This window comes from Apus apus, chromosome 2 (genome assembly GCF_020740795.1).
Source record: "Apus apus isolate bApuApu2 chromosome 2, bApuApu2.pri.cur, whole genome shotgun sequence".
Classification (NCBI taxonomy): Eukaryota; Metazoa; Chordata; class Aves; order Apodiformes; family Apodidae; genus Apus; species Apus apus.
The window spans coordinates 98,845,046-98,863,032 of NC_067283.1; the positions used below are offsets into that span (position 1 = coordinate 98,845,046).

General features: G+C 37.2%; 1 protein-coding gene across 1 annotated transcript in view; it reads right to left on the minus strand.

Moving 5' to 3' along the window:
* Positions 1 to 17,987, minus strand: part of DOK6 (docking protein 6) — a 242,296-nt gene that overhangs the window by 128,458 nt on the left and 95,851 nt on the right. Inside the window, exon 2 of the mRNA XM_051612120.1 lies at positions 14,236 to 14,343. Coding sequence (XP_051468080.1) covers positions 14,236 to 14,343 — 108 coding nt within the window. The remainder of the gene's footprint in view (positions 1 to 14,235; positions 14,344 to 17,987) is intronic.

Consider the following 17,987-nt stretch of genomic DNA (forward strand, 5'->3'; position numbering starts at 1 on the left):
TCTTAAGAGTAAAAAAGTTGGTAAGGACTCCTCTGAAGGAGTCAACAGTTTACAAACCCCACGTTATCTGGTAAAAAAGATCAGAGGATGAAGAGAGTTTATGTCCTCATTGAGAAAAAAAAAAACAAAACATAACAAAACACAAACAAACAAACAATAAAGAAGAAACTTAGTTTCCATGAAGATTTTGCCTATCCTATGTTTTATGATGATAATTTGTATCCTGAGAGTGACCTATACTGGACATTTATTTGGTTGTTTATTGTACTAAAAATCGGTCCTAGTCAAGCAGCTGAACATCTAGGATCTACAGTATCCACTTTAATGTTACATGGACATATAAAGACTACATGTATATAACACATCTAGAGCTCTGGTGCTCAAGTTATACACTGAAATAGATTGAATAACTCTTCCAAAATTATAGAAATATTACTACCAAATCACATTTACACCAACATCACTACCAAAAAATATAATTCAACAGTAAATAGGAGAAGAGGTCCAGAATAGATGGAAAACACTAAAATCACGCATAAAATCTCAAACATGTGTCTCCCATATAAAATTAAGAGGAAAGTAACTCTGTGAGTCCATCTATTGAATGCTATTTCCACTGTGCAACAGTCATGGAAATTGCTCGGGCAGAGGAAAAGTTCTGAATTTACATGAATGGATTTGTTTTACATTGCTCACTGCCTTCCTGTCATTTAATTTCTATCTAGCAAAAACAGAAGCAAAAGAGAGAGCTACAAAATACAATTGGTCATCTTCTTATTTCTTAATAAAGGCCCACATACTACTTACTATCTGTTGTGCAATACTATGCAAGCAGCAATGTTACAGAGCAAAAGGCAACACAGTGGCAAGGAGCAGAGACTCTAATGAGAGATGCCCTAACAGTAGAGAACAACTTCAAACCAGAAATATAACGACAATAAGAGAGCAATACAAGTAGGAAGAGCTATGCTACCATAGCGAGACAAAGGAAAAGGAGGTGCCAATATGCTAATGTTTCTCTGAATGCTGCTGCCAGTCTGTAAAAGGAGCAAAGAAGACTGGATATTAGGAAAAAATCAGATTGGATATTAGGAAACATTTATTTACAGAAAGAGTGGTCAGGCATTGGAACAGGCTGCCAAGAGAAGTGGTAGGGTCACCATCCCTGGAGATGTTAAAAAAACATGTTTAGTTGACAAAGTGGTGTTTGGTTGACATTTGGACTCGATGAGCATGAAGGCCTTTTCCAAACTTAATTATTCTGTGTTTCTATGAGATGCTGGCCTATTGCAGATGAATGGGCTACAGAGAGGAGGATCTCAAAGAAACAAAACATCTCACTTTAACTCAGTTTTCAGTCATCCTGTCTGCAGTTAGTGACAGCTCCTTTCACATGGTTAAATCCAGATGCCACAGAGGAGAAGTTTTATAACAGCTTCAAGTAGAGCAGGACATAATTTTGTCTCTTAAAAAAAAGCAGTGTGGTGCCTGAAAAGCATTAAGACCTTTGGGAAGGAGGAAATGGCTACATTAACAGAAGCACAACCAATACTTCAAGGGAAGTGACTTTTCTTCTTTACTCAGCATTCATTAGATCACACCTACAATACTGTGTCCAGTTTCAGGACCTGAGTGCAATGGATAAAACAGAGTGAGTTCATCAGAGGGCCACCAGGACAACCAAAGCTGGACCACCTGCCCAGTGGGGAGAGTGTGAGAGATGGTGGCTGCTCCAGCCTGTAGCAGAGATGGTTTCAGGAGGCATCTAACAGCAGCCCCCCAGTACCTGCAGGGAAGTTGTCAAGGAGACAGAGAGAGACTCTTCACAGGTGTGCTTGGTGAGAAGAGGGACAATGGGCATAAACTGGGACAAGAGCTGTTCAGGCCGCATAAGAGAAGCAATGTTTTCATAATGAAAATAGGCTAGCAATGGGACAGGCTGCCCAGAGAGGCTCTGTGTTCTCCAGCCCTGGAGGTTTTCAAGACCCAGCTGGACAAAGCCCTTAGCAACTATGTCTGACCTCAGAGTCAGCTCTACTGTGAGCAGGAGTTGGACAAGAGACCTCCTGAGTTCCATTTGCATCTGAATTAACCTGTGAGTCTAAGAAAAAGAGGCAAGCAGATTTATAAGGATATTTGGACTTCTATGGGTTTGGGTAAACCCATATGGGATTAGTCATTCAGAGGATTTAAAATGAAACACATTTTCCTGACTTCAGCATATACTATATAAGAACAGCACTTGATAATCAGCAATGGGAGTAAATAATGCAAAAGAATGAAAAATAAGACTTGAGGTAAAATAGTACTAAAAGGCAGACAAAAATAAAAAAATACTGTTTCATGAAAGAATAGCAAAACTTAAAACACAAGATTACCAGAGGAACCTAAGAAGGTAGAAATGAAATCCCAAGATCAGGAAAGAGAAGGAATGGATCATATGAAAAAAAAGCAAAACCAATCCACAAGGAAAGCAGATCTTTTCCCATGTCTGCATGTGGATTTATCCCTGGAAGAAGATGAGTTGTTATGGTACACAACACTCTCCAGGAATTATGCCAAAGAGTGGCATATCAACCTCCACATTATGCCTCTGGGGCAGGTCTCCAGCTGCTGTATCAGAGGAACATGGGTTTAAGAAACTGCTACCAAGTGAATGTTCATTCCTGTAAGTGCTACATGGAAACCACATCTGTAACAGCAGTAAGAATATTATCTGCTTACTGAAAAAGTAGATAATAAACACATAGATAATAATAGTAGATTAAAACAAAAAAATAAGTCAGGCTAAGAATAAGCCAGTAATGTCAGGGCAAGAAAGTGAAGTTCAATGGAAAGCAATATGGTTAGATCTGACAGCAGAGGGATACTGAACAATTTCTGCCTGTACTCCAGATAAAATAAATATTAAAAAAAAAAAAAATTAAAAAACCCTAAAATTTTTCAGCATTTTTGGAGAATATAGATGGCATGAAAATTTAGAATGAGTATGAATTGAAATAACTATTTTTTAATTCACCAAGATTAAAATAAATGTAAAAGAAAGAGAAAATCTGAATCTTTACCTCAACTGCCTCTTTTCTCTAAGTTGTCACTCACTATTGCTAAGTACCAGCATTGTTGACTTTCATATGAGCTACTGCCTGGGTACCCAGATTCATGCTGTATTCTAACTGCCTGCTTACCACGTAAGCAGTTACAAACTCTTCAATTTGCTTAAATTAAATCTAAAAAAAATAAGGATAGAAACCAAACTTACTTGATTAGCTTTTGTTAAGTCACTTTAAATGTTATATGGTTTCACAGTACCTGTAAATCAATCCTACAAAGGCAGAAAAAGCAGATTAAGTCAGAGCATCTACCTTTAATAGGGAAAAAAGCAGGGGTTTTGCCAAGCCAAGTTACTTTACTTTCTCTCAAACTGCACTTGTGTAATACTGCCAGGATTGAACTGCTGCCTAATGTATAAAATCAACCAGCCTACTGGGATTATTCTGGTTTTGGCTGGGAGCCTGGTGTTTTAAAGCAATTGTTAAAATCTGATCAGCTCATGTGTATGTGGACCTCTTCCCTTAACAAACATTTTAATTAAGATTTTTTAATACATAGTGAAAAAGAACTGCCTTCACACTTCAAAGGATACTTTTATAGGCAATCATTTGTAATTTAAAAATCTCAGATCTCTCCATTCCCATTTTCTCAGTATCCTAAAGAACCCTAAAAATTTGTTTTCCAATCTGACCTTTCATTTTGATGTGCAAACCAAATACCAGACTACTGTGTTAGTATAGCATTAAAAAAAAAGGGGGGGGGGAGCCAGCCTTCTGTAAAAGTGAGTGTTGACAATATTTAAAATAACTAATTCCTTAATACTTAAAGGACACTAATTTGAAACAAAGGTTCACACTTAACAAATAACACCATGCCAAAGAAATAGCAGAGAGAGAACATGATTCACAACTGAAAGAAAAAAGGCTTCCCAATTATCTTTCAAAAATTCAGCTACAATAAAAAAAGATACTTTGATATGAAACTTCCTGCTAGAGTTACTAGGTATGCAAACAGTAGAACTGTGCTTATGCCTGAGAAACAAAATGAGGTATTTCATTACTGTAGTTTAATTATCCAACTAGAGTAATAAAGCAACACTTCACAATGAACATGTAAATGAATTAGACCATTATATGAGTTTTAATAGCCTTATGAGGCTACTAAAATATGCTGGACAGTCAGAAACTGTTTCAATTTTTATGAGCTTTAACTTATAACAATACCAAAGTACATGATTATGCCCAGATTTTTCTAGTTTCGGCCCAAAGGTATTGGTTAATTAAATGGAATATTTGATTTGTCATCTAATAAAAAGAGCAGGAGAAATACACTTTTCCAAAACTTCCTTTAAATTTTGTTCTTGGTGCATTTAAATCGGCTGACCTGCAAAAATACCTAAACTATCTTTTTAGATAAGTTCGATTAAAAATAAGTCTTTACTAACACAGTCTACATTTGAAAAAAATTACAAGCAAGGACATGCTTACAAATATAACTTCGCTGAGTGCAGTAAGTGATGGGTATGTAATTCTTTCTGCTAAACTTCTGAGGTATAACGCTTAACTACAAAATTTCTCACCACGTTATCAAACTGGGTCAGGAGTGTTAGAGGATGCAGTAACTGTAGGCTTTCAATTCACATAAATTGTTTTGGCTGTGTCTTTGTTGTACATTATGCCAGTGGCTGAGCCCCAGGTTTAATTTCCCTCCCTGTCTCTTTCAAACTGGAAAATCCTTCAACATAGGCTGTAGCTGCCCTTAGCCAGATCTTTAAACCATGAGGATGCTCTTGGTCAAAATTAGGTAAGAAAGGCTGGCTTACTTCCATTGCACCACTCACAGGGGAAAAAGAAACAATGGTTGAGAAGCATCTCATGATGCACGTTTTAAGGACCTCTCAGGTGCTGGGTATCCATTGAACTATCAAGAGCTATACTCAGAAAAAGAAATATTACAATAGACAGGAAAGGAAAGGACAAGTAATGTCATCCTCTTTGCTCTCTGTGTTCCTGGCTCTTCTCACTTGATCCCTAAGGTGAGAAAATTTGTAAGTTCAAATTAACTTAAATTCAGCCTGTACGTGGGTGTACACATATACTCAAAATGGTCCTAAATTCTATAGGAGAAAAATGTGAAAGAGAGACCTGAAGGAAAAAACCCCACAAAAACCACCACCACCACCCAAACAAAACACCCCCCCCCAAAAAAAAAAAAGACAAGGAAATATTCTGAACAGGAATGTAACCCTTATTTCAGATTTTTTTTTTAAAGTGAGAGTTTTAATTATTTGCAAACTTTTTTCAAATACTTTCACTTTATTTGCTTCTAAAATTAACTGAAAATTGTTAGGTGATGATTTGAAAATTCTTTTTAGCTTAATTGTCATTGGGGATAAATTAATTTTGAAAATCTACTATGACAATTACATCCAGCTACATTTTCAACTATAATGTATTTTTAATAACCTTTATCAACCAGTGATTTGAATTTCAAATTTACTTCTATGGAGGAAAAAATTAGATAGCTTTGTGCCAATTTTCATAATAAATTGCTCTTTATGCTGTAAAGCCTCTCTTCCTATAAGCAAATCAAAACCTTAACTTAAACTTAGCATTCATAAGTTACTATATTTCATCTCCCTTTATTATGAGAAAGTAAATATTACAATTACAAACCTGTCTGCCCTCCCTGGTACATTATAACATGGTATTTGTACCTCTGTGCTTCCTTTTATAGCTATTGCACAAGGGACCATGCCTCTTACCATTCCCACTTCAAAATGGTAAACACTCCTTCAACAACACAGACATAATTCAGCATAGCTTCAAGGGAAAATGTTGTCATTAAGAAGCAAAAATCCTCACATAACATTTCTTTACTAGTGTTATAAACAGCAGGCTAGATAATTAGGTCTTTAACTTTCATAATGAACTTTTATTATTTATGTTGTATATCTACTTTCCACACTTGAATAGTGATTATAGGCACACACAATATTGGAAAAAATAACAAATGCAGAGCCAGATCCTGAAGACTAGGAAAGGAAGACTTAAATATTTGACTACTAATTCTATAGGTATATTCCACCATTTTCCTGTTTGCATGGCAGTGGGTCCCACTGGGTCAGATCTCAGTATGTTAGCACAAGTAAATTCCTTTATGTTTATTGGAACCCCTTCTATACTTATTATGATACACATTGTCTTAATTATGTGACGACATTTGATTTTACATAACTATTTTTCACCTCAGAATAAATGGTAAATACTATTCTGTTAAACAGGCTTTGTAAGTTACGTTTGAATCTCATAACTTCATATTGTTTTTCTGACCTAATGGTATATTTGTTACACCCTGGTTTCTCCCAGGGTTTTTTATAATGATCATCACAAAAGAACATTTCATGCAGATGGTTTCACAAATATTAATTTTCTTCACACATTCATCACTTCTGAGAGGTGTGGATTATAGTGACAGGGAAGAAACAAATAAACTGTAGGGTGAAAACAAATGGAAGTAAAAAAGTGTCCTTTAAACTTTTAATCTTTATTTGTGATATCCAGGATTCAGATTTTCAACAACACTGGAATTACAAAAACAGGGAGCTTAGTGCATATCTCCACAACAGAACACATCTGTTTTATATCCTAGCTCAACCGCTTCTTCTTCATCTCCCCCCAGGGACGAGCAGAGGCCTCGTTCAGAGACCTTATTTCCAGTTTCTCTTCTCAGAAGTACCCATTCCCCAGCTTCATATGGGTACCTGGTACCAAAATCCACATTCCCAAACACAGGGTCTTCTTTCAGAACCTGCCACTCCTGGGATGTCTGAGAAAAGGACACCTCCCAGGTGTGAAACATGAGGTAGGTAGTGTTACTAGAGAGCCATTTGCTTTGGTGCAACAATCTGAGCTATCCCTCTTTCTTTGTCTTAATGTGCATCCATCCTGCTGCTCTGATACTCTGCCCCAGATATAACTGGGCTGAAGAGACAAACTATATCCATACTCTTTGCTTCCTTGTCCATCCCTCATATTGTCAGATTATTATTTCTGTACCAGTATCCTTGTCTTTGTTCAAAGTCTACTAAAATGGATTTCAGTTTACCCTTAATAATCTACATTTTCATCACCATCTTCCCATCCCTTTCTTTCCTTTTCCATTTCTCATATCAACTTCTTGAACAGTCAGCTTTCCACCTGACAGAAGGTCTTGGTGTTTCTCCCAGGTATCTAATTAAAAAGGTGATTTCATAGAGTGGCAGAGCATTTATTTCTTTATTTTTCTCCTATGCTCTAACATTTGGTCTATTTCTTCTTTAAGTTATAATTAAACAGTTTTCCTTTCTCTGTTGCCTAGGTGCTAGAGGATACACATACAGAGAATGGCTCCATGATCTCATCTCAAACACCTGACCCCATACTAGTCATCAGAAATGACAAGTAGCAATTAGAGTGAATGTCAGGCTCTAGCCCTGAAATAACTTAAGGGAACATATTTCAATTCTCAAGAAAGAAAATAATTTTAATTTCCATAATATACAAAGCTTTACAGATGACATGAGATTTTAGCTGTCAAAGTCAGAAGTGTTTCTAACAAACATGCACAAAATACCAGTTTGCCTAGGCTTTAAACTTTGCCAAAACATGGGTAGATTTTCACGGCGAAATACACATAACTGACACACCATGGTTTTCACTGCTGTAAAGCAATAGCACTAAAGTTGTTCATAGGAAAGCTCTCTTGAGACTCTTCTAAGAGACACTAGGAAGATTAAGCATATTTTTTCTGTCACTAGAAATAACTGAAATATATACTCAGGAGAGGGTAGGACCAGTTTGACACAATACACGCAGCACAGGGATATATCAAGAGCTTGTAGCAACTTAAATAACATACACTTCATAGTTCACAGAAAATCTAGGTTGGAAAGGCCTCTGGAAATCATCTGGTGCAACCTTGAAAGCAGCGCCTTAGGTTACATAGCCCCCTGTCAAGCTAGGTCTTCAAGACTTCCAGTGAGGAAACAGTGATCTCTATGATTACCTGCTCTTATGTTTAGTTTTTTTCTATGGCTTTTTTTTTTTTTTTTTTCTCCTTGCAGCCAGCTAATTTCCCCTGGATCAACCTCTGCCCATTGCCTCTTGTTCTTTCCCTGTGCATCCATGAGAAGAGAGCACTTTCATTTCTCACCTCAGTCAACTCATCAAAACTGGGAAGCTGTTATTAGATTCTGTCCCCAGGCATTCTATCTTCACTGTGCAAATCCAGTTCCTTTAACCTTTCCTCATACGTCACATTCTCAAATCTCCAGTTTTCTCATTAGTCCACTGTTGGACCCTCTCGGTTTTTTCAAGTCTCTCTTGAATACAGTGTCTGGGGAACCAGAACTGAACACAATATTCCAGGTATGGTGAAACAAGCACTTAGTAAGGAGGAGCCTTCCTAATTGAGGGTCCTCAGTCTGATGCTCATACTCCTGCTGAGACAGCCCAGGACATGGTTTGCCTTCATGGCTGCCAGGGCACAAGGCTGGCTCAGGTCACTGCCCAGAGGGTCCATAGGGGCCTTTTCGGCAGAGCTGCTGTCCAGCCACTCAGTCCCCAGGCTCTTCTGCTGCTTGGTTATTATGTCTCAGGTGCAGGATTTCATATTTGTAGAGGTCATGGATACTCCATCATTGAAGATAATAAAACACAACTGGACATGGCCATCAGCAATGTGATCTGAATGATGCTTCTTTGAGCAGGAAATGGAACTCGATGGACTCAAGGTCCAATTCAATCTGAACTGTTCTGTGGGTGAATGACATTTAGGAAGTTTTATATTAAAAAAATTTGTTTGTTTGCTTGTTTTCCCCTCATGCTGATATGTTTATAAACATTTCTCCCCTATGCAGTATTTATTGCAGTAAAAAGCTCAGTCTTCCATCTTGATTTAACATTTAGTATAACGGGAATAGAGGCTCCTATTTACACAGGTTTTTTCCAGTAGAGTCTCTCTTTTGCTGCAAAACTATGCACATCTCAAGCAGTATTACAAATTTACTGTAATAAGTGTACATGGATCTTCATATAGGAGCTGTCACTCACATGTCTGGGCATCACTTTGTGCTATGAGTAGAGACTAGGATATTATCTTTACTTTCCCCATCATTTATTCCCTCCTTGATACTTCATTCAGCCACTGATGCCACTACTGAGGAATGCAAAGCCACCCCTTGACATTACCTTTTTATTTACTCTCTGAATGGATACTCCTAATTAATGCCCCATGCCTTCAAGGTATGAGGGATGAGTAGTGTCCTACACAGGATACCCACTGGGTCAGTTAAGTATTTCAGGTTCATGCTTGAAGGAGCTCAAAGTCCTGTCAGCACGCTCAGCTTGTAGATTTTTTCACTACATGCTAAGGAAGGAAGCTGTTATTGCCTTAATATGTTCTTTGTTCAAAGAGATTTTGTTTTATTAGTTTGCATGCTGCCTTTTGATGTTCTCAGACTCTATTAACAGCTTTATTACCAGCACAACTCCAATTATTTTTGCAATTTGCCTTTTGGTGCATTGAATGCTTGCTTTGAACAATTACATTGTTCAGATATTTCTATATTTTTAAAGGGACTGATAATTACTGCAAATCATTTTAACTCATCAGCCGAGTAATAGCTGCCCATGAAAGTGATGTCCTTTGTAACCTTTCCATACCAAACAGATGATTTTGCTAGAAGACAAGACATTAGCTGAAAGAGCTGTAAACAAATATTTGAAGAGGCTCACATGTCAAAAAGGGGAAAAATAAGGATACCATTTTCAGGAAAATGTAGTTAACTCTGCTTTGGAAGACTCAGCAAACTAAGGGTGTAAAAGCCACACAAAGTCTATTTCATAGAATCACAGAATGCCAGGTTCGAAGGGACCACAAGGAGCATCTGGTTCAACCTTTCTAGGTAATATTATCATTTCTATGAGATGCCTCAGCACCCTGTCAAGCTGAGACTTAAAACTGTCTAACGCGGGGGAATCTACCACTTCCCTTGGGAGACTATTCCAATGTTTGATTGTCCTCATGGTGAAAAATTTACCTCTTGTGTTCAATTGTAATCTCCCCAGGAGCAGCATGTGCCCATTACCCCTTGTCTTTTCCATATGAATCCTTGTAAAAAGGGAGTCTCTATCTTCTTGGTAGCTACCCTTTAAGTACTGGAACATTGTATTAAGGTCTCCCCTAAGCCTTCTCTTCTCAAGGCTGAACAAACAAAGTTTTCTCAGCCTCTCCTCATATGGCAGGCCCTCCAGTCCTCTGATCACCCTTGTGGCCCTTCTCTGGACCCTCTCCAGCCTGTCTGCATCCTTTCTGTAGAGCAGGGACCAAAACTGAACACAGTACTCCAGGTGTGGTCTGAGAAGTGCCAAGTAGAGGCGGATGATGACTTCTTTATCTCTGCTGGTGATGCCCTTGTTGACGCAGCCCAGCATCCTGTTGGCTTTTATATTTAGGCACCTCTTTCAATCTCAAAGTGCAAAGACTCACAAAAAATAACTCTTTAATTCTAGATTATTTGCAGATAAAAATTTGCAAAATATTATTCAAGAACTAACATTATCACACACAAACAATCACTGAGCTCTTAAGAAAATATTGCATTGAGATCACTATTATGAAATTTTCTGAAAGTTCTGGGCAATAAAATGCGACCACAGGGAGAAGATGAGAAGAGGGAAAAGACAAAACAGTCTAAATTTGGGATTGTTCTCAAAGTAAGAATTCCAGTATCTTTGAATGTGACTAGATCTTCATGAGGTGCATATTTAGCTTTTCTCTAATATGATTTTTTGAGTGAATTTAACCAGATGAGAAAATAAAGACTTACTGAGAAAATTTATTAGATCAACTAACAAAAAGTGGAAGCAAAACAGTCAACATAGCAAAAGCAGGAAGGTTTAAATTTGAAACTTTGAAAAACAAGAAGTGTAAGCATAAAGAAAAAAAAAAAAGGTGAGGAAGAGGAATTAAAATAATATTCAAATTTTGCAATATTCCAAATCAAATGTTCTGTCTTATAACAAAAAGCACACAAACTCAAGCCTACCAACTACATGCTGATAGATGTTTATCTAACTTCCTTTTAAGAATGCAATTACATCTGAGAAGCAATGCAATATCATGAGTAATGATACCAGCATCACAGATATAGAGGTCCATAAGGTGACATGCATAACTTCTGATTTGTAGTGAACATGAGCAACACATTAGGCTGAAATACTCTACAAAAAAACAGGATTCTTTGACTAAATTAGAATAAACTGTAGGTTAGTTCACTTTTCTTTAACAATAAGAATCTTTATTTAAGCAATCTGGCAGTGGTGAGAGGACACTGAGGGGAAAAATAAAAATAACCACAACCCAAAGATAACTGATTAGAAACAATCAGAGAGAAGTTCTTACAAGGATTATGATAATGCTGCCATATGTAAACATTTTTATTAGCAAAAGAGAAGCATGTATTAATGGAACTGGAGATTTTACAAGGAATGGAAATATCCACATCTGTTGGTTCCCATTTTGGAGTTTATGGGCTACTATAATTCAGCTATGTCATCCTTATATTTCCTTTGGGCTCTTGAGTGCCTATGTTCCCCATACTTTGTTAGTGACTATTCTGTGTAGCTGAAGTTGAAGTATCTATGATGAAGCTCATGATTCAGAGACATCTCTGCAGAATTCTCCCTTGCATGCTCACAGCAGAGCACACCAGTAAACCCCAATGCAAATGTGCTCTATTTCTTGCACATTTCCTTTATAGTTTGTCATTTGGATGCATGGGGTATTTGGAAACCTTTTACTTCTGATAGGTTAGAATCTGTATTAATAACCAGTCTTAACTCTTGGTTAGTTGGTCTGCAAGCTCTACTTTGCTCTTTCTAATTCTGCTTTAACAATTTCTTAGACAACTGAGTAATGCATTTGAGTTTATTTAGGTACACTTCAGGCTTTGAATCTCTGATTTCTGGCTTTTGATCTCTCATTTCTAGTAACCTCCATGTTCCTACTTAGCCGTGTTGACTTCCCATAATGTCCCTGCAAGCCTATCCTAATGGGCAGCAGGCACTGGTGCTGGCTAATCAGTATGCCTCCAAAGCCTGAAAGAGTTTCCCTTTTACATATCTTTTACCTTATTTTACAAAAATGAGAAAGTTTGTTATTTATGCCCTTTTAGGTTGGCAAAGCTGTAGTGTCTGCTTCTTCCCTTTTCTGATAGTGTAGTAACAGCTCCTAAGAACATACCCACCTCTTGGACAGATGTAGAACAATTACCACTCTATGACCTCTTTGGAGGGAGCAATAGGAGTAAACACAGAAGTTCTGCACAACCTCTACAATGAATTTTCAAGGGAAAACAGTGCAGCTAAGCTATAACTTACATGAGCATGAGAGTAATGACCTAAATTACAGTAATGAGAAGTCTTAATTTGATACCAGAAACTGGAATGAACAGATGAGGTCATGTTTTGACCAATGAATGTATTATTCACTCTTACTGTCAGGAGGCATTTGTCTATAAGGACTAATGCTATTACTGTTATTTATAGTAAGACAATTACTAGAAAAAAAACCCCACCAAAACAATGCACAAAGGTATCAGATAATTTAAAGGGTAACAAATAAAGCTACATACTGTCTGGATACTGAGGGAGGAGGAGAATCCATTCTCTAAAGAGGTCAGCCCATTTGCTCATAAATTAATATTTATTTAGGATATGTAAACCAGAAAAATCTCTATTTTTAACTCTCTCCTCATTGTGATACCAGTCCTGATTTTTCTTGCTTTTAGCCCCTTCTATAAAAGTATTTCTGAAGTGCTTTTACAAATGAAGTATGCTATAGGTAATAACACATTCAAAAACCCCCAGATAAAACCCCACAGATGTTCCCCCCTGAGCTCCACACTTCCATCCTTCTGCCCTGTTGCTATTCCATACAAATTTCATAGATAAAGGATCTCTTTGGGATTTCAGCCAACTCTACAGCTATCAGCCCAAACCATCTAATTAATCTCTTTAAAGACCCATCATTAAGTTACATTTTGAAAATAAATGTTGGTGGTTTTTTTTTAATTTATGTTGAAAAGAAGAGTACTTTTTGCTCCATATAGACCTCCTGCTCATGCAAGGAAAATTGCCATTGTGGCACATCACTGAAAGTGCCAATAGTCTTGTACATGTCTGTCCTAAACCTGGATACAAATATAAGGTCATAAGTTGGATTTCTGGCAACATGAAATTAGTGGGGCTCTTCTCAGAAAATATTCATAGGCTAATGGTATGCTATTTATTATATACACAGCTGGTATTGAAGATATCAATAAGTTTCGGGAATTTAAAGGCTTATTTGTAGTTTTACAATAAAAAAACTTTAGACCTGTCTTCAAGAGATCTAGACTTACATCCATAATCTTTCATTACTTGCTGTGTGACCATTTGCCAATTGTAACATAACTAAGATTGATGTAACATAAAGCTAAAGGTGACTGGGGAGAAGACAATAGTACAAGCATAGATCCCTGTCCTGTTTTAGGATTAGCTAACTTGAAGTCTACTAACTGATTCGAGGAGCTGATAACAGTAACTTACAAGAAACAAACAAAACCCCGTGTATAAATATCCTGTTTTCCAGTACAGAAGTGACAGTCACAGAGAAAGCAGGGAGAATATAGTTTGGTGAATCCTGAATTTTTACCCTTAAAAGTATTTGCCATTGACATGTTAACGAGTTCTGGGAAAAACATTACATATTCAACCAGTGTCACATTAACAACTGAGGCATTTAGCATTTTCAGAATTTGTTCAATACTTAATGAATAACTAATGGTTAAACCTTTGAGTAAGCAGCCAATTTTACACATTTCCAAAATACTAATGTTTTCAGAAAAAAAAAAAATTAGAAAAATCAGTGTATCACTTTATACACATTTGGAGTTTTGTGCTCATCTGGAAAAAAAAGTGTGTGACAACTCACTGCATCACTGAGATTTAAAGACATTTTACTGTGCTTTTGGTTCAGGATTAGGTTTTCAATCTAATTCTCACCATACTGTTTGCAAATTTGATATATCAAAACCACACTGTTTTCAAGTAAGAGAGGTAAACTGGCAACGCTTCTGTTCACAAGAAAGGCATGACTTACCTTGTGAAAGTTCCTGAAATATGCTGCCTTCTCATCTGGAAATTTTTCTAGCCTCCTGGGTCCTTTACTGGAAGCCTTTTTGAAAACCAACCAACAACGTCTGAAAATCTGCAAACAAAACCAAAAGGATTATATTAGCTTTTCTTTAAAAGTGGACATTATCACAAATGCATTCAGTTATATAGTTGATGTAGGAAGAAATGTTTAAATTATTTTATTTTACAAGTCTGGAAAATTCTGAGAACATCAGTTATTTCTACATAAGTAATCCAAATTCATCAATTTATACATATTGATTGTCAGTCCTCTGCAGACTTTTTTGTTTCAATTTCTTTTAAGTGTGCCAAATTTGACAGTTCCTGAGATGCAGGTAAATCCATGAATTTTGAATATTAAAACAATAATAAGGCTGTCATTAGATAAAGTACTTCCAGAAATAACTCAATGCATTTCTAACTTTCACATTTATACCCTTTTTCTATGAGGGTATCGATACCATTGAGAAACATTCATTGCAGGTTTTAACACCACACAATCAGCAGTTAGTATAAGCTTGTATGCACAGAAAAAAACCCACAAGCTTGAAATAAGCACCAGTGTGACCATTACTAGACAACAGCATCCAGTCTTCTTACTTAGTTCAATGACAAAATTCCTAAGGAAAAATGATTCAGATTATTAAATTTTGAGAACATGTAATGAAAAATAAAATCCTCCAGAAAGCACAAACCAAACCAATCTTATCCTCTCATTTTTATGAGAAAAACAATGTATATAATTTAAAATGCATTTTTAAGCAATGACATACTTGATTAGACAATTTACCAAGCATTCTGATTGTATTGCCATAATCAGAAGTTTAAAATCATAATTGGATTATCAAATAAGAATACATTTGCAGTTCAAAAAGAAGTTGATTAAAGATAATCCTCTAGACTATATTGTGCAAGTAAGGGATTAGGTATTAATCTAGCTTTACAATCTGTGAAAATATTTTTACTTCATTCTCCTCTTCAGTACTTGCAAAGCTCTACCATACATAATTCTGTTATTATTTTAAGGATACACTGAAAAACAAGAAAACCCTCAACGCTAGTTAATGGTGCCACTGGCTATATGTGGAGACTTATTTATTCCAAAATTCTACAAAATGTAATGACACAACACAAGGACACGGGACTATTTAATTTGGACCATATTATTAACAGGTTATTCAGGATTCATGGATTATTATTCAGATTAACACCTTCCCCAACAAAAAATAAAGAAACAAAATCAAGAGAATATGAGCAGAAGGAGCTAAAAAGAGTCTTCCTCTCAGTGTGATGCATTTTCAACTGAGTGTAAGCAGCAAATATAGTGTCATTAAAACAATTAAACTTAATTAGCCACATTCTGATATAATAATACTAACACTATCCTGTTGTCTTTATCTCATATTAATGTTATTAGTCAAAATAAGTGTTTTCTTTTAAAAACCTACCACTGCACTACAGTATCAATACATTTAATTATGAAGACCTTCTTTCTAAGAAAGCATACATGTTTTAGGCTTTTACTTCTAAGGTTGTAAAGTGGCAACTGTACAACTGCACTTCCTATCTCAGAAATTACTTCACCTAACCTGGGGGAAAGCAAAAAATATCATATTTCTTGAAACAAATGTCATTACTCTCTGGGACATCACAAATCACCTATATTAGATAGTACTTTCTTAAAATAACATCTTGGCAGTGATGCACCTTACTTTGTCAAAGCTACAACACTACTCTCACAATCTTTTCATTAAAGTATATTAACTCTTCACATAATTATGGTGTGAAAAGCTCAAAGTCTGCAGGTAACACAGGTAACACAGATAGAGGATATTTATGCTATTTTGACCTTATTAAAAACAACAGCACCAACTGCCCAAAGGGAACATACTTACTCATTTAATAAAAGTGTCACTTTTTTTTTATTACTCCTGGTTCTTCTGGGATCTGGGTGGGAGTGGTTGATTTTGGAGTTCATCTCTAATGACAGGGAATAGAAGAAGGTTATCAGGAGTAGTCAGCATGGATTTACTAAGGGGAAATCATGCCTGACTAATCTGATAGCCTTCTATGATGTTGTGACTGAAGGGATAGACGCAGGGAGACCAGTGGATGTAGTCTACCTTGACCTTAGCAAGGCTTTTGACACAGTCTCCATAACATCCTTGTGAGCAAACTCGGAATATGTGGGATAAAAGAATGGATAGGGAGATGGATTAAGAACTGGCTACACAATAAATCTCAAAGTGTGGTGGTCAATGGTGTAGAGTCCAGCTGGAGACCTGTAACTAGTGGAGGCCTTCAGGGATCAGTGCCGAGTCCAGACCTGCTCAACAACTTTATCAATGACTTGATGATGGGACAGAGTGTCTTCTCAGCAAGTTTGCTGATGACACAAAGCTGGGAGGATTGGCTGATTCACCTGAAGGCTGTGCAGCCATTCAGTGAGATTTGGACAGACTGGAGAGCTGGGCAAAGAGGAACCTAATGAGATTCAACAAGAGCAAGCACAGAGTCCTGAACCTGGGAAGGACCAACAAAATGCACCAGCACAGGCTAGGAGGTGATGTGCTAGAGAGCAGCTCCATGGAGAAGAACCTTGGAGTCCTGGTAGACAACAAGTTATCCATGCAACAACAATGTGCCCTTGTGGCCAAAAAGGCCAATGGTATCTTGGGGTGCATTAAGAGGAGTGTCTTCAGCAGATCGAGGGAGGTTCTGGTCCCCCTCTACTCAGCCCTGGTTAGACCTCACTTGTTCTGGGCTCCCCAGTTCAAGAGGGACAGGGACCTACTTGAGAGAGTCCAGAAGAGGGCTACAAGGATGACTAAGGGACTGGAACACCTGCCAGAGTGTTGTCCCTGGCAGGGACAACCTCTTTTCACTTGTGCCCTGTGATAGGATGAGAAGCAATGGATTCAAATTCGAGCACAGGAAGTTCCACCTCACCAGGAGAAAGAACTTATTTGCTGTGAGGGTTACAGAGCACTGGAACAGGCTCCCCAGAGAGGTTGTGGTCTCCTCTGGAGACTTTCAAGACCTGTCTGGATGCCTTTCTGAGTGATTTGCCCTAGTTGTTTATTTTTTGTTTCTTTGGTGTTTTTTTGTTTGTTTACTTGGTTTGTTGGTCCTGCTCTGGCAGCGGGGTTGGACTCTGATCTTCAGAAGTTCCTTCCAGCCACTAATATTCTGTAATTCTGTTGGTGGGTTTTTTTCAGTCTGTGTGTATTTTCAGTTGATCTTACTTTTCCTAAGAAGCTCTTTATCAAGGTAAAAACCATTGCCTCAATTTCAAATCTTGTATTGATTTTCTTATGTCCATTATCTGCTCTTAATGATTTACAGTCCTCACAGACTTCTCTTTAGAAAAACTGATCAACCTACAGTCCCCACCACCAGTAGTAGTGAGTTTTAATACAGATGTGGAATCCACTTTGTACAGATGACCTGAATTTTGGACAGCTGGTGATAAGGTAACAGAAGTTTTGTGCCAACTGACAGAGTAAGTTGGTTTTTTTCCAGGTTTCTTTTTTGTTTATTTGCTTTTTAATATGACAGAATTGTATGTTTTTATAATGTAAAGTGTCAGTTAGATCTGGTATATCAACAGCATCCCTAGTAATTGGAAAACTAGAAAAGCATAGTGTTCTGGTTTGGTTTGGTGGGTTTTTTGGTAGTGGGGGAAGGGCGCCAGGGGTGGCTCTGGTAAGAAGGTGA